The sequence below is a fragment of the Balaenoptera musculus genome, chromosome 15, assembly GCF_009873245.2.
Source record: "Balaenoptera musculus isolate JJ_BM4_2016_0621 chromosome 15, mBalMus1.pri.v3, whole genome shotgun sequence".
Taxonomy (NCBI): Eukaryota; Metazoa; Chordata; class Mammalia; order Artiodactyla; family Balaenopteridae; genus Balaenoptera; species Balaenoptera musculus.
In genome coordinates, this window is record NC_045799.1 from 79,448,502 (window position 1) to 79,472,303 (window position 23,802).

Genomic DNA, 23,802 nt, shown 5'->3' on the forward strand with positions numbered 1-23,802 from the left:
CCCTGGACTTACAGGTGCAGGGGATTCAGAAGGAGTCCCTGTGGTCACAGGCGAATCTCCCAGGCATGCTGGCCTCTGGGGCCCTCACCACCAGGCCGGATTTGGCTTCAGAACCTCAGCACCCCAGGGAGGGCTTAGAGGGAAGGTCAGTTCTGGAAGGCCTCCTGGGTTTTTTTCATAAACGATTTACTGAAGTACATAACAGGCAGACATAAAAGTATACAGATCATAAGCACACAGTTTGATTATTTATCACAAAACGGATAGAATCATGTAAGAAACGGCCCCTCTTCCCCCTCCAATCCCACCACCCCCAGGTCACCCACTCTCCTGCCCTCTCGTGACATAGACGAGTGTTGTCTGTGTCCCGGGATGTGTAGTATTTGGCCATTCTTTCTGAGATTTCTCCATGTCGTGTGTAGTCATAGTTCTCTCGTTCTCATTGTTGCACAGTGTTCTGTTGTGGGAATAAACTGTAATTTATTCATTCCCATCATGATGGCCCTTTAGATTGCTTCCAGCCTGGGGCACTGTTACCAACAGTCCTGCAGGGAACATCCTGGTACGTGTGGATGTGGCTCCCGTGTGGATGTGGCTCGCATGTGGACGTAGCTCTGTTGGGTGTGTGTTGGGTGTGGAGTTGGGGGTCAGAGGGAAGGCTCATGTGCGGCTCTGTTAGATATAGCCAGTTTTCCAGCATCCAGTCCCACCCCCAGCACGTGGGGTTTCAGTTGCTGCCCATCCTCACCAACACTTATTTTTGTCAATTAAAAAATTTTAGCCATTCTAGGGAATTCCCTGGTGGTCCAGTGGTTAGGACCCCGTGCTTTCACTGTCAGGGGCCCAGGTTCGATCCCTGGTCAGGGAACTAAGATCGCACAAGCCGTGCAGTGCAGCCAAAAAAAAATTTTTTTAATTGAAATGAAATAAAATTTTAGCCATTCTAATGGGCATGTGGTGGTAATTGTTTTAACTGCATTTCTCTGATGTCCAGTGACCTTTTCATATGTTCGTTGGCCACTGAGGTATCTTTTGTGACGGTACATTCAAGACTTGGCCCATTTTTTTCCTGTCGGGCTATTGGCCTACTTGTTGATTTGTTACAGTTCTTTATATATTCTAGATCTGAGTCCTCTGTTAGATATCTATGTATTGTCAATATCTTTCTGTAAAGTTGCCTTTTTACTCTCTTCATAGTGTCTTTTTGTGATCAGAAGTTGTTGCCTTAAACTGGCCCAGTTTGTCAACCTTTTGGTTGGCCTTCACCTTTATGGTTAATGCTCTTGTGTTCAGTTTAAGAACTCTTATCTTATGGTCATGAAGCTTTTCTTTTGTATTTTCTTCTAAAAGCTTCACTCTTGTAGTTCTTATCCTTAGATCTGCCATCAAGCTGAAACTGATTTTGGTATCAGCAAATTGTCAAGGCGCTTCGAAAATCATTTTTTCCTGTGGTTATCCATCCACTTGACCCAGCACCATTTATTGAAAAGGGTTATTCTTTTCTCACTGCACTAAAGCATCCCTGTAGATATAAATCAGGTGACCGTATAGATGGGGGTTGATTTCTAGACTACTTGTTCTGTTGATCTGTTTTCTGTCCTTTCGCCAACACCACATGTTCTGCTTTCTATGATTTTATAGTAACTCTTGACTTGGTAACTGGTAGTCTAGGTCCTCCAGCTTTGTTCTTCTCTTTTAAGATTCTCTTGGCTTTTTTTGGGCCCTGGGCATTTCCATATAACTTCTAGAATCAGCTTGTCAAAGTCCACCAAAACAAACAAAAAAACCTTCTGGGATTTTAGTTGAGATTGGGTGGAATCTATAAATTAATTGACATCTTCCAGTATTGAGCCTTCTAATCAGTGAACATGATTTTATCCCCCGGGGAGGTCTTTTGAATGGTTTATAATAGCAATTAAACACTGGTTAAAGAGGAGCAGTTACGAGCAGTGCATTCTCTTAATCATAATCATTTTAAAAGTCGCTCTTTCGTCTCTCCTCCCACTGGCTCCTCAGCCTTTGCTCAGCTTGTACCTCTGGGCAGAGCACCGGGGCCAGGGCAGCTCCTGATGGAAGGGAGCCCGGGGGGGATGGTGGCTCCCAGAGGAGTCTGAAGCTCAGGGAACCTCTCCGTGCCCCCAAGCGCTTTGTTCGTGCGTGTAATGCAACACCCCTCTGGCTGGGTGGGAATTTGTTTCTGTTTCTGTCTCCCATAATGCAGAGGGCGCATCCCTTTCCTGTCTGGGTCCCTCGCTCTGTGCAGGGCCTGTCGGAGTGAAGATACTCAGAGAAAGGCCGTTGAATTAGTAAATGCTAAACCTGCACGTGTGTCTGCCTCTAAGGCAAAGTAGCTCACAGTCTGGGTGTGGCTTATGCTAAAATTTTTTTAATTTTTAAATTAGAACATTGAAAACCCTGGCAATTCCACATAAAAGTCACTTATAGCTTCTTTTGGAAAAAAAACAAAACAAAACAGGGGACCTGACCCCACGGAGCCCCCCCATGACACCTGCCAGCAGAGGCTGAGGCTGAGCGGGGCCACCCTTCTAGATGGGGGCTGCACTGCAGCCTGTGCCCCCCAGCCAGCCCTAGCTGTGCTCCTCCTCGGCTCTGCTCACAGCCCCCCACCCCCCTGCAGTCTGCTTCACTTGCAGCACCTGAGTGCTTTAAAGAAAAACAAAGCTTTTTATTATGGAACACTGCAAGCAAACACCAAAGCATGGAGCATAGGAGAGGGAACTCATGCACCTGTCACCCAGTTTCAACAACTATCTGCTCCTGGCCAGTCGTGCTTCCTTCCCCTTCCCCACTGTTGCTGGATTATCTTAAAGCAAGCATATAATTTCATAATTAGCCCTATAATTCATATGAATTATGAATAAAGAAATCATATGATTTCCTAGGAAATTGGAAATATTTCCTATGAAATTATGTGGAAATATGAACTACGAGAATATTTCAGTCCTCTCAAATTCAGGGACTCCCCTTTTTAAACCTAACACAGAGCTATCCTCCCACCCCTGTAAGTTCACAGTATGTCTCAGTGTCACTGGATACTCAGCCGGCATTGTTCGTAGCTCCCTGAGTGACTGATCAATTTTTTTTAACCTTTTTTTTTTTTTAATTCAGTATCTAAACCCACACATTGCAATTGACTACCGAATCTTTCAAGTCTCTCTTTCGGAGGTCAGGTCTATTGAGGTGTAATTTACATGCAATAAAATTCACCTTTTTAAAGTGTACAGTTTGATGCATCCTGACAGGTGTGTGCAGTTGTATAACCAGTGTTGCAGTCAAGATACAGGACGCGCCCCATCCCAGAAAGCGCCCCCCCCCCCCGCCCAGGTCCCATTGCAGTCGCCACCCCCCAGCCCCACCTCTGGCAACCACCCATCTGATTTTTGTCCCTGTAGTTTTGCCTTTTCCAGACTGTCATGCAAACGGGGTTATGTCATCACAGCCTCTGGTGCCAGGCTGCTTCCCCTTAACATAATGTCAGGTCTCTCTCAGTCCGTGGGCTTCCTTCCATCCCTGTGATTCCCTCGCGGCATTTTCGTTGAAGAACCCAGATCATTTGTTTCCCAAAGTTTCCCACAGTCTAGAATTTTGCTGCCTGCATCCCACTGGGGGTTGCTTCTGAGAAGCCACAAAAGAGCTCATTTTCCTCCGTGACCTTCGTTTGACGGCCTGCTCTTGTCAGAAGGGCCGGGAAAGCCAGGAGTCAAGGCTACCGGCATCATCTCTATCCATCTTTATCTCCTTTTTCCACACCCAGCTCAGGGCCACTCTTTCTAGAGAGGGGTCCTTGGCTCTGCCGAGCACGACGATAGAAACACCAATGGGTTTTACAAAGAGAAGAGCGCAAGGAAAGGCCCCTGTGGCCGTGGAGGGTGGACAGTGCCCCAAGTGTCCTGCATCCGTGGAAATGGCGAGGCTGTGGGCTCAGGACATTCACGCCGCCCTGCAAGCACAGGCGTGGGTTTTCTGATGCCACCTGACCACCAAGGGACCTCTCCTGTCCCTTGATGAGATTGGGGTAGTTTTGCTGTTCTAGCCAGTGCCCGAAATCTTGAACGTGGCCTGTCTGGGAAAGTGATGCAGAGCCGAGTGTCATCGGACCTTCTGACCTCTCTGGGCATTACCAGGGCACTCGGTGCTGGTGGCTCCATCTCTGTGGGCCGGGCACCAGGGCACAGGGACATGCGGCATCCTCGGGGGCTCACATGCAGTTGGGGCACGTGAGGATGGTGCAGTGACGATGCTCGAACAGCCCAGGGCGCCACCGGGGAGGGGGCTATGTCAGGATGGAGGTGCCCCCCCGAGCTGAGTCTGGGAGGCTGAGTAGGAAGCTGGGCCAGGGCTGCGCGTGCAGAAGCCCAGGGCAAGCAAAGCAGGGCCTGCTCTGGGAAGGACGCGTCTTGGTAGAGCCTGGGTGTAAGTCGCCAAGGGAGTCAGGGGTCATGAAGGGAACTGAGATAGAGCAGAGGCCAGAGGATGGATCTACAGGGCCTTGGGGTTTTATCTGACCCTCGTGGGGAGCCGACGGGAGGGCTGGTGCCAGGGCAGCCCTGAGACCAGCCATTCCTGAATGCAGTTTGGAGTGGATTGGAGGAAGGTCGTCGGGAGGCGTTGGCACTGACCAGGGACCCCGGTACAGACGGCAAGCAGGGCCGGAGAGCAGCAGTGCCAGTGGCCCAGAGAGAGGATGTGTGCTGGGGCTTTCTAACACTTTAATTCTTGCACCCCTGTTTTACAAGAGGCAAAGCTGATTCGGGGGGAGGTGAGTAGCTTACCCAGGGCTGAGAATGAATAAGCCCCGGAGCAGGACTTCACTCCCCATGCCGTTGCCCCCACTCCTGCTAGCCCCCCGCCCCGGCCCTGTCGTCATCGCCCCTCCCACCCCACTGTCCTTTCAGGGCCACTTTGTCTGTGACTAGAGCCACGTCATCCCAGTGTCAGAGGAGGTGGCTTTTCCTCTGTCCTGGACAGGCTGGGTGACCCTGAGCAGTTTCTTGGGCCTCGGTCTCTGCACAGTAGCGCTAGCCCTGCCTGGCACCCAACTGGCCCAAGAGAGGGCAGGCCACCCGGGCCACGGCACGTTGTGGAGTCCCGACGGGCACGGTGGTGAATACGTGTTGAAGGCTGTGTGGGTAGGGGGTCCACCAGGGGAACAGCAGCCCCCTCGAGCCTTGGAGCACCCTAAGTGACAGGGAGGAGGCTCCCTGGGAAGGGCAGTGAAGTGGGACCGGCGACTGCTGTGTCAGCCTCCTGACCGATGGGGTGGCCGGGCAGGTGCAGCCGTGCTCTGCACAGTGGGAGCAGATGCGAAGCCGCGGGGGCCCTGGGCTTTCACAGGCTTGGAGTTGCTGCTTCAGCCCCGAGCCTCACTCCCCTCCGCTGTCAAATGGGGTAGAATCCTTTGCCACTTCACAGGGCGGGGACAATTAAATGGAGTAAAATAAAAAGCATACAGGAGGCGCTCAGTAAGTCGTAGTTCCTCTTCCCTTTTTTGTCTTTGACCAGCGGCCTCTCACACCTGCTTCAAGCTCCCACCTGTCCTCACTGGCCTCCATTGGCGCTGGTTCCCGTTCTTGGCCCCGTCAGTGGAGAGAGCTGCTGTTTTTTCTTTAAGCTCCAGCGGACCACTTTGTCTTCACCAAAGGCAGCTCTTCCAGACCATTAGCTTTCTGCCACGAGGCTCCGGGCCGGCTCTGCCCCATTCCAGCCGCCTGCTCAGCTCTCGTCCCCTCTCCCGTTGTGCTGCCCTGGGGACCAGAGAACCTGTCGCCACACGCTAGGCTCTGGAAGGGAGCCGTTCAAAAGCAACTGCCCTGTGTGTCGCCAAGGGCAGGGGAAAGTCTCAGAAGAAATCAGTTCCGCTCTGCAGAAAATTTAGATTTCAGAATAACCCTTCTGAGCCCTGCCTGGGACTGGAAACAAAAGGAATCACGCTGGGCCATCGTGGTTCATCTCTGTCCAAGTGACTCAGTGCTTTTGTCCACCCTCCCTCTCGCTTCCCCACCCGGCGGGCTGCAGTTGACTTCCGAAGCCTGAACCAGAGACACTCCTGCTCCCAATTTGGGAGCAGAGAGCCCTAATTGGAACCATTTGTGCTCCATTCTGGAGCCGCGTGGTCTCTGGGCTCCGTGCCTGGGTCGGCTGCGGCCTCTCCTGATGGGCCGTTTGTACTTGGATGCCTTCGAAGGGGGCTCCTCACTTGCAGACGTCTCAGCAGCGAATGCGGTGCCCACCTTGCTGGGCGTTCCCCGCGCTGCGCGACAGGAGGCCGACACGTGCTGGTTCCACAGCGCACTCTGCCCCCAGGTGACTGGACCCAGCATCGTAGGCTCTGTTACCCACAGTTCTTTTGTAGGGAGGGAGGTGGGAACCAGATCTAATTCAATGTGATCCTGAGGCGCCCGGCAGCAGGCTCGCTGCGCTCCCTTTATGGGGAAACGGCCCTGCCATAGCAACCTGCACCACCGCCTTCCAGTGTCCAGAGGAGCTTTGTTCCGCCTGCACGACTTACTTTTTTTTTTTTTTTTTTTTTAATGGGAAAGGGGGAGGATGTGGGGAGAAAGGGCTCTGATATAAACAGTTACCAAGGAGACCCGAGCCGGGGTTGGAGAGGTTTCCTCCTTCCCTCGGTCCATACAGAAGGAGGAGGGGTGTGTGCCAGACGCAGGGGCTCACGGGAGGTTCCAGCCCAGAGTCCTGGTTCCTCCCTGCTGGAGCCGCCAGACGCAGCAGCTTTCCCAGGCTGCGGGGACCGAGGCAGGCAGGGGCTCAGCAGGGCTTCCGAGAGGACCGGGGTGTCCGGGAGGATGTTCGGTGTCCGCGGGCCGGTGTGCCCGCTGCCAGCACCGGCGGAGAATGGACAGAGCCCGACTCGCTAGCTGCTGGCTCCCCGCCCGTCTCCAGGAGAGCAGCACGCTGCCTTTTCCCTCCAGTCCAGAGGTGAGAGTAAGAAACCATGGGGTGCACGTACTCATCTCTGCAGGACGAGCCCATCCTGAGAAGGTCAGTTCCAGACAGTGTCCGGGCAGACGGCGTGGAGGCCCGCGGGCACCCCTACTCAGTGTGGCTGGAACTTCTTCCCCGGGCAGGGATGCCCGGAGGCACGAGGAGGGCGCTGTGTAGAGTTGACCGCAGACTCGGGGCCAGTCCCGGGGGGCTCGCCCAGGCACGGCCACCCTGGCTCCTTCGGTCCCGGTTTGCAGGCTGCATTTCTCTGCTTCCAGAGGAAGGAGTTTAGACCGGAAACCAGAAGGGCCCCCATCACCCACTCCTCGGCCTGTGAAAGATCGGGTTCCGAGTGCACATCCGGCACGAAGCTGTCAGGAGGGGTGAAGCCAGCCGAGGGCGCCCAGGTGCGGACCTGCTCGGGGCCCGGCAGCCGGGCGTCGCGGTGGGCAGCGGCGGAACCCGCCTGGTGTAACCGGTGGGAACGTGGGGAGCTGCCCCGCGCCGGGCAGTGACTAGAGGCACGGACAGTGTCTTCCCCCGCCTCCACGGGTTTCCCTTTTCCCTCACGGGGCTCTGGGCGTGATCCTCCTTTTCCCCACGGGCCGAAGCTAATGACGGGACCGGTGCTGCCTTCAGAAGTGCACGCCCTTCTCAGGAGCGCCCTTCCCCTGGGGGCGGGCGCCCTAGCACCTCCTGCCCGCCCTCCGACACCCCCAGCGAGACCCGCGTGGAGGGCCCCCCCGCCCTTGCTGCCGGCCCGGAACATCTGCCCCGTGCGGCTGCGTGGGCGCCCCCCAGCCCTCCTCCCCAGAGCTCAGTTCCCACCCGCTGCTTGGGTCTCATCCAGGAGCCCCTCGGCTGCTGGCGGCCACGGCTTTCCCTCCTGGGAGCCGTCTTCCTCTCTGAGAACAGAGCGCAGCCCTTCCGCGGGGCCTTTGCTGGGCTCTGCGGCCACAGTGCCTGCTCCCTCAGGAGCCCCGTGGCATGGCGTCCGCTCCGTCCATTAGGTCTTCGCACACTTCACCCTGTTGAAATCACAGAGTGACCCAGACAGCTTTCTTCTGCCCTCCTTATCCTTGAGAGTTAGACAAGTTCCAGGTGCTGAGCGAGACCGTGGGGTGGCTGCAGACGCCGAGATGCAGTGTTTTCCATAGAGGAACCTGAGGCCTCAAGGGGCCCGACTTGTCCGATCATAGGCCCATTTGGTGGCAGAACCAGAATTTGAACCCAAGTCTCTGCTCCTGGTGCGTGGCCCCTCCCCTTCCTCCGTGATTCTCCTGGGCTCTTTCTCCAGCCTGGCGATGGGCCCTTGGAAGGTAGAGGCTGCCTCGCGTTTAGTCTCACGCCCTCGGCACCGCCCAGAGCACACGTCACCCGGAGATGGAGAAAGGGCAACCGGGCGCTCCCTGGGCGGTGGGGTCCCTCTGGTCCCTTTCTTCAGCAAGGCCCCATATCTGCTCAGATGTAGCTTCTGTGGAAACCTCTGTCCTTTGAGAAAAGAGAGCTTCTCTACTGACGTCAGACCCTCTCAGGTGGGTAGGGGGGCCTCCAAAGGCCTCCAGGCCACCTCAGCCAACCTTCTGCTGGGCAGAGACTCAGGACTGACCTCCCAAGAAGCCCATAAAACGTCATGTGCTGAGTGCCAGGCATTGTGCTGATTGCAAAGAGATACACAGATAGCTCCCCCCAGATTGTGAAACCCAGACCTCAAGTTGAGCAATGAGAATACGCTGAGGCAAGTGCCTGGACGGAGGCCTTGAAGAGTACGGAGACGTACTGAAGACGGTGACAAACAACCTTATGCCTGAACGGCAGGGAAAGGTGCTCTGGAGAGGAGCTTAGGCCTGGTGTCTTCAGGGATAAGCAGGAGTTGGTGGCAGAGGGTTAGAAGAAGGACACTCTAGGCCAAGGCGTGGTGGGTCCAAGGGCACGATGGAACCAGGGAACGGCGGGCTGGTCACTGTGGCCAGAGCATTTGGAAGGTGGAGGGGGATGGATTCTGGACCGATGGGCCCCTTTCTCTTACTTAGAATAGCTTCTCTGATGTGGGTCTCTACCCAGGGTGTAGCTACTCTAGTCATCCTCGCCAGAGCCTTCAAAATCAATCCATCTGTATCCACCCACGGCGTTTCTTAAAATAGCAAGTAATTTGTATCTTCTTAGTACAAAAGCCTTACATTTTCATTGTAGGAAAGAAAAGAGTGGAGGAGTTGGGAATAGAAATGAGCGAGAAAAAGAAACAAAGACTCATAATTGCTCAACCTGAGGACAGAACAGCTCTTAACACATCAGTGTCTACCCTTCTGTACCTTGCTTTTACACAAAAACGGGATTGTGTCACCTGTGTTACTTTGTAGCCTGCCTTTCCCATTTGACAGGAACGTCAGGTGATGGTCTGTGCTGTTCGGTACAGAGCGGCGTGCGTCACAAGGCACTAGGCTGTTCAGCCTCTCCCTTGTCTTCAGACGTCTGAATGTGTATTTGAATATAAAATGTATTTTTAATTATAAAAGTAACAGAAAACAAAAATTTGGAAAATTAGGGAAACCCTCTCACCCGTTATCCTAACGCTCCCGTGTCCTCTGTCTGAGATGCTGGTGTGTTTCTCTTCAGGCCACTTTTCTATGAACAATTAGTCATGTGCGTTCCACTTCTAAGGGCACAGATTCTGCTTTTCCTGGAAGAGGGCAAGTGTGAGGGAAGATGCATTGGTTACCCTGCTGGCTTGTTTCTCGCTTGGCTTTGCGTCGTCTAAATTTCTCCCGGAGCGTCCGCTGTGGCCCGTCCACACATGGAGAACTGGCAACGGTCAAGAAATTGACGAAGAAGAGTTCCATATAAGTGAATATTCCAAAACTCAAGCCTGGCGCCTTTTAGGTGTCAACTGAATGCATTTACTTTGTTTTCATTTTTTTAATTGAGAAATTCACACCCCTTAAAATTCATGGCTTTCACCATTTTACAGTGTATAATTCAGTGGCTTTTAGTACAGTCATCGTGTTGTACAAGCATACCACTACCTAATTCAAAACCTTTCATCACCCCAAAGGGAAACACTGTCACTCCCCACCTCTCCCCCCAGCCCCTGGCACCACAAGTCCACCTCCCGTCACTATGGATTTGCCTATTCCAGACGTTTCCTATAAATGGAAATTGCATTTAGTTTTGTACCTGCTTTTTTTCTCATGATTTTTCATCAGAAACATTTGTCTAGGTTGCTGGTATTTAACCATCAGTTTAAATTTACATCTGATCTTATGTTTAGTGGGTAATATATTCTGACTCAGAATTCAAAGCTACTCAGTGGTGGAATTCGCGTCATCGTGCGCCTTGCCTCCTTTCCTAATGGTGTGTCTTGGTGAGCACGCCGTGTTAGTGCTCAGACAGACAGACAGGGTTGTAGGTTATGTTGTAGTTTAGGCTGCACACAACTAGAGGGTTAGTGAAGACGTGGCTGGGCACAGGCAGAAGTTGGACATGTGGCCAAGATGCTAGACACAAGACCCCTTTGAAGTGCAGGTTGGAGCTGGGCGTGGGAAGATGGGGCCAGGCCTGAGCGCCTCTGCTCATTCGTGCTCCTGCCCTGGCCCTGCTGAGGTTAGGGATGGGCCAGCCCGGGGATGCCGGGATAAATGGGGAGTTGGGGATGGCCTGCTCTGGGTTCCTGTGCAGCTGGGCCCTCGCTGGGTGGGAAAGGCTGGGTGGCCAGCCCCCTGCTGTCTCCCTGCTGCCCCTCAGGGGGCTGTTGCACCGAAGGGACCTCGGGACGGAGGAGGGAGGCTGGAAGTGCCCAAGCCGGGCACCGGGCCTCACCTCCCCCTGCAGCCTACTGTGATGTTATTTAATGCTAAGACCCTGAAAATAGCATTAGTCCTGTACCTACTGACCTAGTGAAAAACCCAGCGGGGGCCTAGACATGAAACTGCTGATACCTTTATGTTTACGAAATACCTGTCTGAACAGCTTTGCAGGGGCATCCTTAAAAGAAACCTTCACTTACATAAGTTTTTCCATGGACTCCAGGCCTCTAGCCCTGACAGACATTGCTTCATGCTGTTGTGATGAGTGTGTGTGTGTGCGTGCGTGCGCGCGTGCACACACGCACGTGCATGCTGGCACTTCACTCTGTTACACTCTACTGTGCACAGGAGGCAATGGAAAGAGCAAAGAATGTATGTCTTTCGCTCCCCGGGTATGAATGCAGTCTATGGGGCGTGTACCAGAGAGTGAATTGCTGGGCTGTAGAGTCACAGGAGGTACTGCCAAGCCGCGTTCCAAAGTCGCCGTGCCATATCGCCCTCTCCCAGCTGCGTGTGGGAATTCCCATTGCTTCACAACCTCACCTGTTTGAGATCTTGTCTGTCTTTTCAGTTTTAGCCATTCTTACTGGGTGTATGATAGATCTCACTGTGGTTTTAACTTCCTTTTCTCCGGTATCTAATAACGTCGAGCACCCTTCCCTACGTTCTTTGGCTGTTTAGATGCTCTCTTTAAGAAGGTACCCGTTCAAGCCTTTTGACAATATTTCTGTCGCAGTATGTGTCTTTTCTGATTGATTTGTAGGGATTTCTTATATTCCCAACCCTAGTCCTCGTCAGTCAGATACGTGTACATTGCAGGGACCTTCTCCCGTGCTGGGGCTTGCCTTTCATTCCCTTAATGGTGTCATTTTAAACAGAAACAACGGTATTTTAGTGTTCAGATTTGTCGCTTGGTTCAGACCGGCCATATTTCAAACATCCTAAATATTTACCGTCCAGAGGTAAATCACCTTGCTGTCTTAGGCTGAGAGTCCCTGGGGAGGCTCACTGGGTTGCTTTAGGTGGCTCTGCAGGCCTGGGGCAAGGACAGACAGAAGGAAAAGGACCAGAAGTGGAGAGGGAGGGGCAGGAGGCCAGAGCTAGGAGGTGGAGAGTGGACGGGCATGTGGGGCAGTGGTGCCGCTCTCCGGAGGGGATGGGGTCCAGTTCAGGGCTTTAGAAGGTGACAGGGTCACAGAGAGGGGAGCAGGTAAAAGTGGTTCCAGGGCAGGGGAGGACTGGGGGGGGGGGCGTGTCTTGGGAATCCCAAGGGACTTGCTATTCAAGTGGGGCCTTGGTGGGGAACAGGGGTCTGTCGGGTGAGGAACTGGAGTGAGGACGCTCTGGGCGGAGACAGTGGTGTTGACAGAATTCTAAGGACCATCATGGAGGGCTGGTGTGTGGAGGGGAGTGGCAGGCGAGGCTGGGACAGGTTCTGACGGGACTTGTGCACCCCTGGTCCTGTGGGTCATGGGAGCCATGGAAGGTTTCAGAGCGCAGCTGTAGCACGGTCAGAATCTTATTTGGGAGACTCCTGGTTGCCTTGAGGTGGGGACCACTGGCTGTGGATGGTGAGCGGCCGGGGAGTGAGCTTGACCCTTCGTTCTCGTGTTCTCATGTACCCGGGTGGGTCAGCCCTGGCCCTGCGAGGCGTTGGATTTGGACTTACCAGGCCCCGGAGCCTGGGTCCTGCCTCTTCCAGCCCCGGCACTGGACCAGAGGCGGCTGCTGGCGGGGGCACCACGGAGTGGAGCAGGCGGAGCTGGAAATGCCCCTCACTGCTGCCATGTGCCTCCCGTGCCCATCAGACACTTTTATTTTTCAGGACCTCCTCTGTCAAAGACAGCAGCTTCGTGGAAAAGATGAAGAAGACGGTGAGTTTTCTCTTTGTGCTCGGCCCTGGTGGGTGTGCGGGGGCATCCAGAAGGCAGGCTTCACTGGACGGGAGGAGAAGCGGGCGGGAACCCGGCTCAGCTCCCTGTGTGTGTACTTTCTGGGCTAACCAGAGCCTCGAGGCTGCTCTGCTGTTGCTGGGACAGTTTACTCCGCTTTTTGAACGTTTACTTCTTGAACAAACCAAACTGTAAGAACAGACCCTCCCTCTGACTCAGATGCCGCCCCGTCTCCTCCCTCCCAGACCAGGCTGTGTCCATGAGCATATGTAAACCTCACATAGCTGAGGTCCTAGCACAGCTACAATTTTATGTGTTTGTTTCTTGTTTATTTAAGTGTTGAATTTTATGACCAGGTACTTCATTCACACGGTGAAAATCCAAAACATAAACTATTTAGTGGAAAGCTTCTCTCCTAGCCCTGTCACCCATCACTGTCCTTAGTATTTTATAGATCCTTCTAGAGCTTCTTTATGCACATATAATAAAAACAGACTTTTATACTTTTTAAACACAAAAGGTGGCATATTACATACACTGCTATAGACCTTCATTTTTTTCCCACTTAATGATATGTCTTGGAGCTCTTTTCACAACAGTTCAAAGATACCTCCCGCGTTCTTTATTATAGTTGCGTGATGATTCCATGTGTGGCCACAAGTACTATAATTTGTTTTAACACTGCCTTGTTGATGGGCGCTTGGAATATTTCTAATCTTTAGCTCTTACAGACAGTGCTGCTGTGACTGTGTAGGTCAGTTTGCATATTTGCAAATACAGTAAAATCCCAGAAGTGGAATTTTTGGATCAAAAGATATATGCATTTGTGATAGAAACTGCCAGATTGTGCCCCACCCCCGTAGAGGTCACGCCACGGAACCGTCACTAACAGTGTGAGAACACCTGTTCCCCACAGCTTTGCTGACAGAGTCTACTATCAAAGTTTGGGATTTTGCCAGTTTTCTAGGTTACAAAAAAGATATTTCTGTGGAGTTCTAATTTGCATTTTTCCTATGAATGAGTTTAAGTGAATTTTCATGTTATGCTGGCATTTCTTTTTTCTTTTTTTTACAGATTCTCTGTTCAAATCTTTTGCCCACTTTTCTGTTGGGATTGATCTTTCTCAAGGAACTCCTTAAACTTATTAGGGTGATTAACCCCTCATCTGTGATATGAGTTAAAAATATTTTTCCCAGCTAACAGTTTGTGTATCATTCGGCTTATTGTGTGTTTGCTTGTTCGTTTTGCCATGTTAAAGTTCCTTAGTCCATTTAACTATTCTGTGACTTCTGGACTTCGAGTCATCATTTGAAAGGCTTCCCCACTCTAAAGAGATAAAGGAATTCTTCCATATTTTTTTCTAGTATTTTTATGATTTTGTTTTCCATATTTAAAATTCAATCTGTTGGGAATTTATCCTGGTGTAAGATGTAAGGTATGGGTCCAACAATTTTTTACACAGCTGTCTAAATTCCATGTAATAAAGTCCATCTTTTCCCCACTAGTTTTATCATAAATGTAATTCCCATGGGTATTTGAGTGTAGTTCTGTATTTTCCTGTTCTGGTACGTTGATCTAGCTGTCTGTGTATAAACAATATCATACTGTTTAATTATTTTAACGTTGTATAATTATTATAACTTGTTTTAATATCTGTAGCACTAGGCACTTCCTCCCTCCCCCCCCCCATCACTCTTATTTTTCAGTTTTCCTGGCTGTTACTTCATACGTATTCATTTATTTTAGGTAACAGTTTTATTGAGATATAATTCATATTCCATACAGTTCTCCAATTTAAAGTTTACACATCAGTGATTTTTAGTATATTCCCAGTTGCACAAACTATCACCACAATCCATTTTGACATTTTCGTCATCCCCAAAAGAAACCCTATGCCCATTAGTAGTCACTCCCCATTCCCCCACACTGAGCCCTAAGCAACTATTCATCTTTTTGTCTCTATAGAGTTGCCTATTCTGGACACTTCATGTAAGTGGAATCATACAGTATACGGCCTTTTGTGGCATCTGTCACTTAGCGTAATGTCTTCAAGGTTCATCCATGCTGTAGCATGTGTCAGCTCTTCATTCCTTTTTATTGCCAAACGATGTTCCAGTGGATGGATTCGCACTTACTTTTCCACAGGATTTTTAGGATCAAATCGTTGATGAAAAAAGAGCTGTTCAAGTTTTTATTAGGATCGTGTTACATTTCTGTATTGATAGAGGGAGAACTGACATCCTGTACGCTGAGTCTTCCTGTGCAAAATCAGTGCCTTTCCACTTGGTTGAGTCCTTTATCACTCGGTAGCTTCTCACATGTTTCTTGTATGGCTTATTTCTAGGTACTTGATATATTTTGATGCTACCATAAATATTAGCTACTGTTTTATATCCTGTTTTGCTCCCTTGACATCATAAGCATTATTTTAAAATACCTTTTTAAATGATTTTTAAATGATTTGTAGAAAATTCAGGCAATGTAAAAGGTATGAGAACACTTCACAGCAATTGTAGTCCCTCCGTTTTATTTTGTCATTTGTACCTGTCAGTTAGGGCTCTGTGCCAGGCCAGAGACCCCTCTAGGCATTTTGGGCACTGGGAGGCTGCCGCAGAGAAACCTCATGTCTACAGAAGGGACCGGGGAGGTGGCCCGTGCCTTGCTTCCACCTTCCAGATCTTGCAAAGCACATCCAGTTGGCTGGACCTAATTTGCTGCCTCCCTGGCTGCAGGGAGTCTGGGGGATGGAGTTCCAGCTTTCCCAGAGCTGCTGCAGTGGGCACAGTAGGAGGGTGGGATGAAGAGCCTGTGAGCCAGTCTATATGGTACCTTTCCGCATTGTCTAGATTTTTATAAAGCATATGCGTTACTTTTGTAAACATCCAGAAAAATTCACTCATGATTCCCCATTTAGAGACTCTTGGTATATTTCATGCCATTCTTTTTCCCTGTGCATTTATATGTATAAACACACACATGTATGTGGAGTGGGTATGTAACAAAATTGGATTATGCTATACATAGTCTTTGATCACTTTTTTTTTTTCTTTACTGAATGTCATCTCTGCATTTTTACACATGTCCTTTAAAAATCTGCCCACAGTGTGACTTTGAGCAGCTTCCGTGTGTAGGATTATCTTGATGGCTCCAGCTGAAGTCAGCTAGGTGGCCTCTGACCCCATCCGCTGCAGTGGCTGTGGCAGTGAGATGCTAGCCCCAGAGCGACTTAGAAAGGACCTGAAGCAGGCAGGAAAGAGGGTGCCCTTGAGGGACGTGCCTGCCCCTGTGGTCACCTAGAGCCTCCAGTGAAGCCTGTGGCCCTTGGCCCCCCACTGATCCCGCGTGTCTGGCCGTCCCTAGGGCAGGAACATCGTCGTGTTCTACGGCTCCCAGACGGGGACCGCCGAGGAGTTTGCCAACCGCTTGTCCAAGGACGCCCATCGCTACGGGATGCGGGGCATGGCGGCAGACCCGGAGGAGTATGACCTGGTGAGCTCTCGCCGCGCCCTGCCCCCTTCCTCCCATGCTGCGCAGTCCAGGGCGTCAAGGAAGTCGCGTCTGGATCGTGGAGACGCTTAAAGGGCTGAGTTAGCCAAAGGGACAGACAGGAACAGGCGTCTCTTGCCATCTGTTCCAGCAGCCAGGTGGCCCCAGCTGTAAGGACGTTAAGAACACCTGGCCCAGGTGAGCGCATACGCGCTCAGCAGCGCTCATGCTCAGCCTTCCAAGCCCTCCACGCTGCAGGCTTTGCAAGTGCTGGGCAGGTACCAGCAGAAGGGACTCGGGCACCTAGTGGATTGGTTGTGGCTTAAAAGATGAAAGGGTCTCAGCAAGTCAGGAGGGGAACCGTTTCTCATCTCCCCTCAACCCCCACCCGAGAACTGCAGTTCCAGGGGAGCTGGACCGAGGAGTCGGGGGGTCTGGGCTCTAGTGCCACTCTGCCCTGACTGCCCGTGTGACCCTGAGCGAGCGCCCACCGAGGGCCTTCCTTGACTCGTCTACAGAGAGGCGGTGAGGGTGTTGGGTGAGCCATCTCCAGGAACCCTTCAGCTGGGCTTTGAAATGAGGCTGTAAAGCCTCAGCTTTACACATGCTCGCATGTGTGGGCTTGGGGAGGGCCCAAGAGAGCCCAGGAATTGAGGGAAGGGCCCCCATCTGGAGCTGCAGGATTCCCGCCTTCTCCTGTCAGCCATCCTTGGCACGGGGCTCCTCCGGGCCAACACAGGACTGTCTGCAGGACACGGTCCCCACTTCCTGGCCCCAGCTGCACCCAGCCTGCCTCTGAGGGCGGTGGGGACCCGCTCACCTTGCTATCTCTCCTCCGCGCATCGGCTCTTTCGCCAGTCGTGGCTCTCCAAGGGCAGGAAACTTCCAGCAGTCTGCTTGCCTGTTTCTGAGACAGCCAGGCCAGCGGCCCCAGGTGGACTCAGTGGGCAGGGAAGGGGGGAGTGGCCCTTAGGCACCCAGGAGGGGCAGGGCTGGCAGGGAGCAGGCAGTCCTGGGAAGATGCCCCAGGGAGTTGCCTTCCTGCTTCTCCCCTGAAGGGTCATTGCCAGACATCGGGGCGGGGGAGGCAGTGTCGGGCTCTTGTTGCTCCAACAACATGATAAATGAACTTTCCCTCAGAACCACTCTCTTCTGAGGGCCAGCTGCTTCCCACATGTGCCACTCCGTCTCCCAAACCAAACCATCCCCCACCTACTCCACGCCCCTGCCTTCGGTCTTGGGAACGAGCACCACTACCCATCTGTCTTAGGACCTGGGTTTCGAGTTGGCGGACAGTTGGTTAGGAATTAGCGCGAGCGCAGGTCCTGCTGTGCCCCAGGGACTTTGTGAGATGATGAGGTTCTCCGGAGGTGGCCCAGGGCACCATGTTCCAAGTGCCAGCCTGTGGCCTGGAACCCAGCATACTTCTCTCAACACCCCAGGCCCTCACCTGTGCTCTTCTGGGCCTGCTGTTCCCTTTGCTCTTGAAATGCACCCCGTCCACTTGAACCTTGGACTCGCCCATCTGCACCCCTGCTGGGAGCAGGCTTAGTCTTGGTTGCTGGGCCTGGCCCTGCCTTTGTCTCCCCAGGGCGACCTGAGCAGCCTGTCAGAGATTGAGAACGCCCTGGCAGTGTTCTGCATGGCCACCTACGGCGAGGGGGACCCCACTGACAATGCCCAGGACTTCTACGACTGGCTCCAGGAGACGGACGTGGACCTCTCTGGGGTCAAGTACGCGGTGAGTCACCCGTGTGAGCTCATGCAACCTCCGGAACCCCGTGTCCAAGAGGAGCTCCTCCAGTTCTCACCTCGTTTGATCAGCTAGGGCAGGCCCAGGCGCCAGGACAGGGGCTTCGAGCTGAGGGCCTGGTATGGAGCTCGTGGCAGGGAATCCCAGGAAGGCCGCTCATGGGGCGACCCTGTCTTCCGCCCGGGCCTGGCCCAAGAGCTCCCCCTCCCATGCCCCAGCCGCAGCCCCACTTTGCTCGGGAGCATTTGCTACTGGAGACTGAAGGCAAGAAAAGAGCGGTGGGCTGACCAAGATTCTGCTGGGCAAGGAGAATCCTGAATGGGCGGGGTGAAACCCCCCTGCTGCCGCCAGGGTCAAGGCCAAGGTGGTTGAGGAGGCGCCTGGACTGCAGGTCACCAAAACAAAGCCGCCTCTGGGGCCTCACAGTGCAAGGGGTCTGGCAGGGACTGCTGACCACTGGCCCCTCATCCACACAGGTGTTTGGCCTTGGGAACAAGACCTATGAGCACTTCAACGCCATGGGCAAGTATGTGGACAAGCGGCTGGAGCAGCTCGGGGCCCAGCGGATCTTTGATCTGGGGCTGGGCGACGACGACGGGAAGTGAGTGACCCCTCCAGGGCCCACGCCCTTGCAACCCACCCCCCCTCCGCCCCGGCTGTCGTGTGTCAGGAGCCACAGGTTAGGGCTGGCCGGGGCACAGGAGGGGAGGACAGAGCCATGATGTCAGCACAACTCCGTGACCCGCCTCACCCCGGGGGAGGGAAGGCCAACCCCCCCATCGCCAGTCCCCACCTTCTTTGCTCATCCACACCCTCCCGGCTCACCCGGCTCAGATGGGGCCTCCCGTGGTTACTGCAGACCCTCTGGACGCTTCCTGACGCCCTGGGTTACATCACTGGGCGGGCTGGCATGCAATGAACCCTCCCGCTCGGAGGGGTGAAGGGACAGAGTCCGAGCTCTGCCGGCAGCCCCATCCGGAGCCCGGCTCATCCCCTCTCGTCCCCAGCCTGGAGGAGGACTTCATCACGTGGCGAGAGCAGTTCTGGCCGGCCGTGTGCGAGCACTTAGGGGTGGAAGCCACTGGAGACGAGTCCAGGTGAGTGTGCGCAGGTGGGCCGGGGCCTTGGGTGCTGCCTGCTGATGGGGGGGCTGGCCTGGCGGGTGTGGTGGCGCTGGAGGAGGCTCCATCAGGGTGCGGGAGGGGCACGGGCCCAAGCGCTTGGGCTGTGCCTGCAGGTGACGGTCAGGGCGGGATTCCTGGCCTCCTCTGGGCAGAGCCTCGGGCCTGCTGACGGGCCGCCCCGCCCTCCGAGTGCCGTGCTGGCCCCTCCTGCCTCCCACGCTCGCGCATCTCCTTCCTCGTGGGTCACGTCTGGCCCCGCAGCCCTCGCTGCACGTCCCATCGCCTCACAGCCTCACTCCCTCCTTGGGACCCGGCCCCCTCCCGGCCCCCTCCCGGCCCCCGGCCTCACCCTGTGTCTCCCTTTTGCAGCATTCGCCAGTATGAGCTTGTGGTCCACACAGACATAGACGCGGCCAAGGTGTACGTGGGCGAAATGGGCCGCCTGAAGAGCTACGAGAACCAGAAACCGTGAGTAGAGAGCGTGGCTGGGGCCGGACAGCTGGCCGTCCCATGTGTCCCCGCAGGGCCTGTCCTCCCAGGCCCCGTCCTGTGGGGCTTCCTTACCCCCACATCCAGGAGTGGGCCTGGGTGAGGGCACCTATGTTTCCATCTCCACCGCACAGGAGGGGGTGAGGCCTGGAGCAGAGAGAGATGGGAGGCTGCTCTGAGCCCGGGGCCCTGGGGACCCCTCCCCTCCGCTCCCAGCGGTCCCTCCGCCCAGGGTGTGGCCTCGGGGGGACTGGCCCTTGCTCAGCTTGTACTTCATTTGCCCTGTAGACACCCTGGGGAGGGGGGTACCCACCAGTTCCTGGACCAGGACGGTGAGTTCAGCTCTGGGTCGAGGTGGAACTTGGTTGGGCAAAAGGGCTCGCGTCCTTAAAATCTGCCTCGATGTCTGGACGTTTTGTCCAGAAACATAGTGTTCCTCTCTGGGGTCCCTGACTTGCCCGTGGGTGCCACCCAGAATCCTGCTGGAGCCGCCCAGGAAAGACCTCCTAGAACCACCAGGCTTTGCGACCAGCAGCCCTGCTGCAGCTGTAGCCGGAAAGCCCGACATTTCAGTGACTTCACAGAGTGAAAGCGTCTCTCCTGTTCACGTACAGTCCTGGGCACCTGGGCGGAGGGGGCTTTGCTCCACACCGTCACTCGGAACCCAGGCCCCGTCCGTCTTGGGGAGCCACCTTCGAGGGCCTGGCCCTCCTTGTGCTCTGCTCACCAACGTGTACAGAGTGTGGAGGGTCCCCCAGGTTTTTAGGGACCAGCCTCAGTTTCCATGTCTGTAAATGGCGACACTGATAACCTAGCTCTACCCCCTTGCGGGGTGCCGGGAGCACCGCTGTGCATTAGGCTGGGAAAGCCCATTACCTAATTGGAGAGGTTTCCTTGTGACCCTTGGAGGCCAGCTCTGATGTTTCCTGTGTCCTGTGTGGCCAGAAGTGTCCCTTGGGGTGGGAAGATTCAGACTGAAGGCCTGGCCAGTCACTGAGCTGCTCTCCCCACCCAGCCCCTTCGACGCCAAGAACCCCTTCTTGGCTGTCGTCACCACCAACCGGAAGCTGAACCAGGGAACTGAGCGACACCTCATGCACCTGGAATTAGACATCTCAGACTCCAAAATCAGGTATCAGCTGCTGCCACCCCCCACCCCCTCAAACCTTTCACTCAGGCCTCCTGTTTGGGTGCAGAGCTGCCTTCCACCCTCCTCCTGAGCCTCGCATCTACCCCAGGTATGAATCTGGGGACCACGTGGCTGTTTACCCAGCCAACGACTCTGCCCTCGTCAGCCAGCTCGGCGAGATCCTGGGTGCCGACCTGGACGTTATCATGTCCCTGAACAATCTTGACGGTGAGTCCTGGGATCCAGGCCTCCCTACCTACCTGGGCCTGAGGTGGCTGGTGGGAATGGGCCCCTTGGCAAAGTCCATAGGTTGAGCTTCTGCTTAGGGCTAAAGCCTGGTGCCCTAGAAGCCCTCATAACCAAGACCCCAGTTACAGGTTGTAGAACAAACTCGGGGTCAGGGGAAAAGGTAGCTGCAGGGGCTGGCGCTCTCCCTTCTGGGGTTCCCCCATCCCCTTACTGCCATACTCCCTTGAGGGAGAGTGGGTGCCTGGAGACAGAGCCAGCCCCGTGTCCTACAGGGAAGAGAGCCACAACTGGCCACTGAAGGCCCTCTCTGGCTCCAGGGTCTCCTCACCTGTGAACCCAGGGATCCGAGTCAACAATCCTGACGGCCCTCCAGGTCCATTCAGGGTGCTCAGAGTGCAAGGGGCACTACCGTGGGGCAGGGCTGCCCGGCCTGTGAATGCCCCCAGTGCCCCCACTGTCCACTGACCTGGGGCCCAGCTCGGCCTGGCCCTGCCCCACTCACTCTTGTCCTCAGTGACCTGAGCCTGGGCTGCTCCTTCTCAGCAGCTCGAGTCAGCCTTGAGAGGAGCTGCGTGAAAGGGGGCTGATTTCTATCAGAATTCATCGTGCCGGCAGTGGACGCATGGGAGTGCACGCGTGGGCCTTTCTTGCACTGGGGGGCACGGCTCTTGCGCCATCCGAGGCAGGACCTTGCTGGGGGTCAGGAGGGGTGTTGGTGCTCACTCTCCCCCAGGAGACTCCGGGCCCCTGTGAAGAGCCGTTCACTGCCAAGAGCTGCTTAGAGAGAGGGCTGCAGAGGCTCAGAACCAGAGGCACAAGTGGGGCTGCAGAGGAAGTGCCGCACCTGCCCCTGTCGTGCAAGGCCTGAGCCCTGCTTTCTGGGCTCACACAAGAGGGTGCCTGGGTGCAGGGAACACCTGCTGCTTGATGTGGGTGCTGGGTACAAAAGGACTTTCAGTTCATGAAAATCCATCAAGCATTGCACTGTGACTTGTACACGGTACGTAGGTCATACTTCAGTACCAAGTTCAAACCCCTCCCAAAAATAGACCCAAACCCCTAAAGGCCGAGCCGTCCTGGGCCAGGCCCTCTCCTCTCCATGTGGCTCAGCAGCCTCGCGGTGCCACGGGGCTCATCGGTGCACAGGAATAAACGCCCCTGCAGTCATGCCTCTAAGAGATGGAGTTGCTCCTGGGTCCAGTCCAGCTCTAGCCTGCTTGTGGGGAGCTGTCAGTAAAGCCAGCCTGTTGACTGTGGTAATGGAAGGCCCCTGGCAAGGGCTGGCGGGGTGTCTGTGCCAGTAGCTGCCCCTGAGTATACAGGATGCTGTCCCCAGAGCTTGGCCCTTGGGTGACCCATGCACAGACCTCTACGTGTGTCCAAGCATAAAAACTGACCCGGAGGGGGCTCTGCTGTCACAGCTGAAGGCCCGGTGTTGGCATCGCACAGTCATGAGCCTGGAGCCCCCCCCACAGTGGACCAGGTCCAGCCCGCAGCCAGGCAGGACACACGTGGGGAGCTCCCCCTCTGCAGCCCTCTCTCTGAGCAGCTCTTGGCAGGGGAAGGGGCCCCGAAGGGGCTGATTCTCCTGGGTGGGGCCAGCGACTGCCAGGCCTGCCCCGGCAATGCCCTGCCTCTGATGAAGACCGCCTGTCCAGTGTGACGCGCGAGGGTGGCCAAAGCCTGAGGCTTTGCCCCCGAAGTCAGGGAAGGACCAGAAAGAGCCGCTCTTGCTTCCAGTGCTCCCTGGGCTGCCCGCTTCCTGAGAGCAGGCCTGAGGCTTTGCCCACCCCATCGCATGGCACTGCGCCCATCCCGGGGGCGGCCACTGACCCCGAACCCTGCCTGCCCTCTCCTTACAGAAGACTCCAACAAGAAGCACCCCTTCCCCTGCCCCACCTCCTACCGCACGGCCCTCACCTACTACCTGGATATCACCAACCCGCCACGCACCAACGTGCTCTACGAGCTGGCCCAGTACGCCTCAGAGCCCTCGGAGCAGGAGCAGCTGCGCAAGATGGTCTCCTCCTCGGGCGAGGGCAAGGTGGGCCTGCCACTCGCACCCCAGCACCCCCAGGCCATTCCCCAAGCTGCCTGGGCCCAACTTCAGCCCTGTCCCCTAGGTCCGCGTGTCTCACCTACGTCTGCCTCTCCCCAGGAGCTGTACCTGAGCTGGGTGGTCGAGGCTCGAAGGCACATCCTGGCCATCCTGCAGGACTACTCGTCCCTGCGGCCCCCCATCGACCACTTGTGTGAGCTGCTGCCTCGTCTCCAGGCCCGCTACTACTCCATCGCCTCATCCTCCAAGGTGTGGGCTCCAGGCCTGCCCGCTTATAGAAGACATAGTGTTGGCTCCTTGGAGGGGCCGGGGTCCCTGGGCCACAGCCCCAGCTCTGCCCCACGTGCCCAGGGCAGTTCACTCAAGACTCCTGGGCTGTGCGTCCAGAGCTGCAAACTGCTCTCCGGCCCCAGTGCCGAGAGCCAGTCAGGAGAGCTGCCAGGAAGGGGCCTTTGAACAGGTTTGGGCGCCGCGAAGGGTGTAAAGAGGCGCTGAGCAGGGACCCCCGCGGCAGGGTGGGTGGCAGGAGGGAGGGGGCCTCCGGCACCGCCACGCTCACTCCGACCGTGCCGCCCCGCCAGGTCCACCCCAACTCCGTGCACATCTGTGCCGTGGCCGTGGAGTATGAGACCCAGTCGGGCCGCGTTAACAAGGGCGTGGCCACCAGCTGGCTGCGGGCCAAGGAGCCCGCCGGGGAGAACGGCCGCAGGGCCCTGGTGCCCATGTTCGTGCGCAAGTCCCAGTTCCGCCTGCCCTTCAAGGCCACCGTGCCTGTCATCATGGTGGGCCCGGGCACCGGGGTTGCCCCCTTCATAGGCTTCATCCAGGAGCGGGCCTGGCTGAGGCAGCAGGGTG

At 55.2% G+C, this 23,802-nt stretch overlaps 1 protein-coding gene across 8 annotated transcripts in view; it reads left to right on the forward strand.

Moving 5' to 3' along the window:
• Positions 1-23,802, forward strand: part of LOC118881001 (NADPH--cytochrome P450 reductase) — a 71,656-nt gene that overhangs the window by 46,853 nt on the left and 1,001 nt on the right. For 4 of the 8 annotated variants that reach the window (XM_036825257.1, XM_036825250.1, XM_036825251.1 and 1 more), the window contains exons 3-13: positions 12,592-12,640; positions 16,019-16,147; positions 17,736-17,885; positions 18,374-18,498; positions 18,905-18,994; positions 19,391-19,489; positions 20,526-20,642; positions 20,749-20,867; positions 22,751-22,932; positions 23,047-23,196; positions 23,529-23,799. In XM_036825257.1, the coding sequence (XP_036681152.1) occupies positions 12,592-12,640; positions 16,019-16,147; positions 17,736-17,885; positions 18,374-18,498; positions 18,905-18,994; positions 19,391-19,489; positions 20,526-20,642; positions 20,749-20,867; positions 22,751-22,932; positions 23,047-23,196; positions 23,529-23,799 (1,481 nt within the window). Of the gene's footprint in view, positions 1-6,223; positions 6,325-6,716; positions 7,021-7,241; positions 7,371-12,591; positions 12,641-16,018; positions 16,148-17,735; positions 17,886-18,373; positions 18,499-18,904; positions 18,995-19,390; positions 19,490-20,525; positions 20,643-20,748; positions 20,868-22,750; positions 22,933-23,046; positions 23,197-23,528; positions 23,800-23,802 lie in introns of those variants that run through there. The other 4 variants (XM_036825255.1, XM_036825256.1, XM_036825253.1 and 1 more) reach the window with 4 other exon arrangements.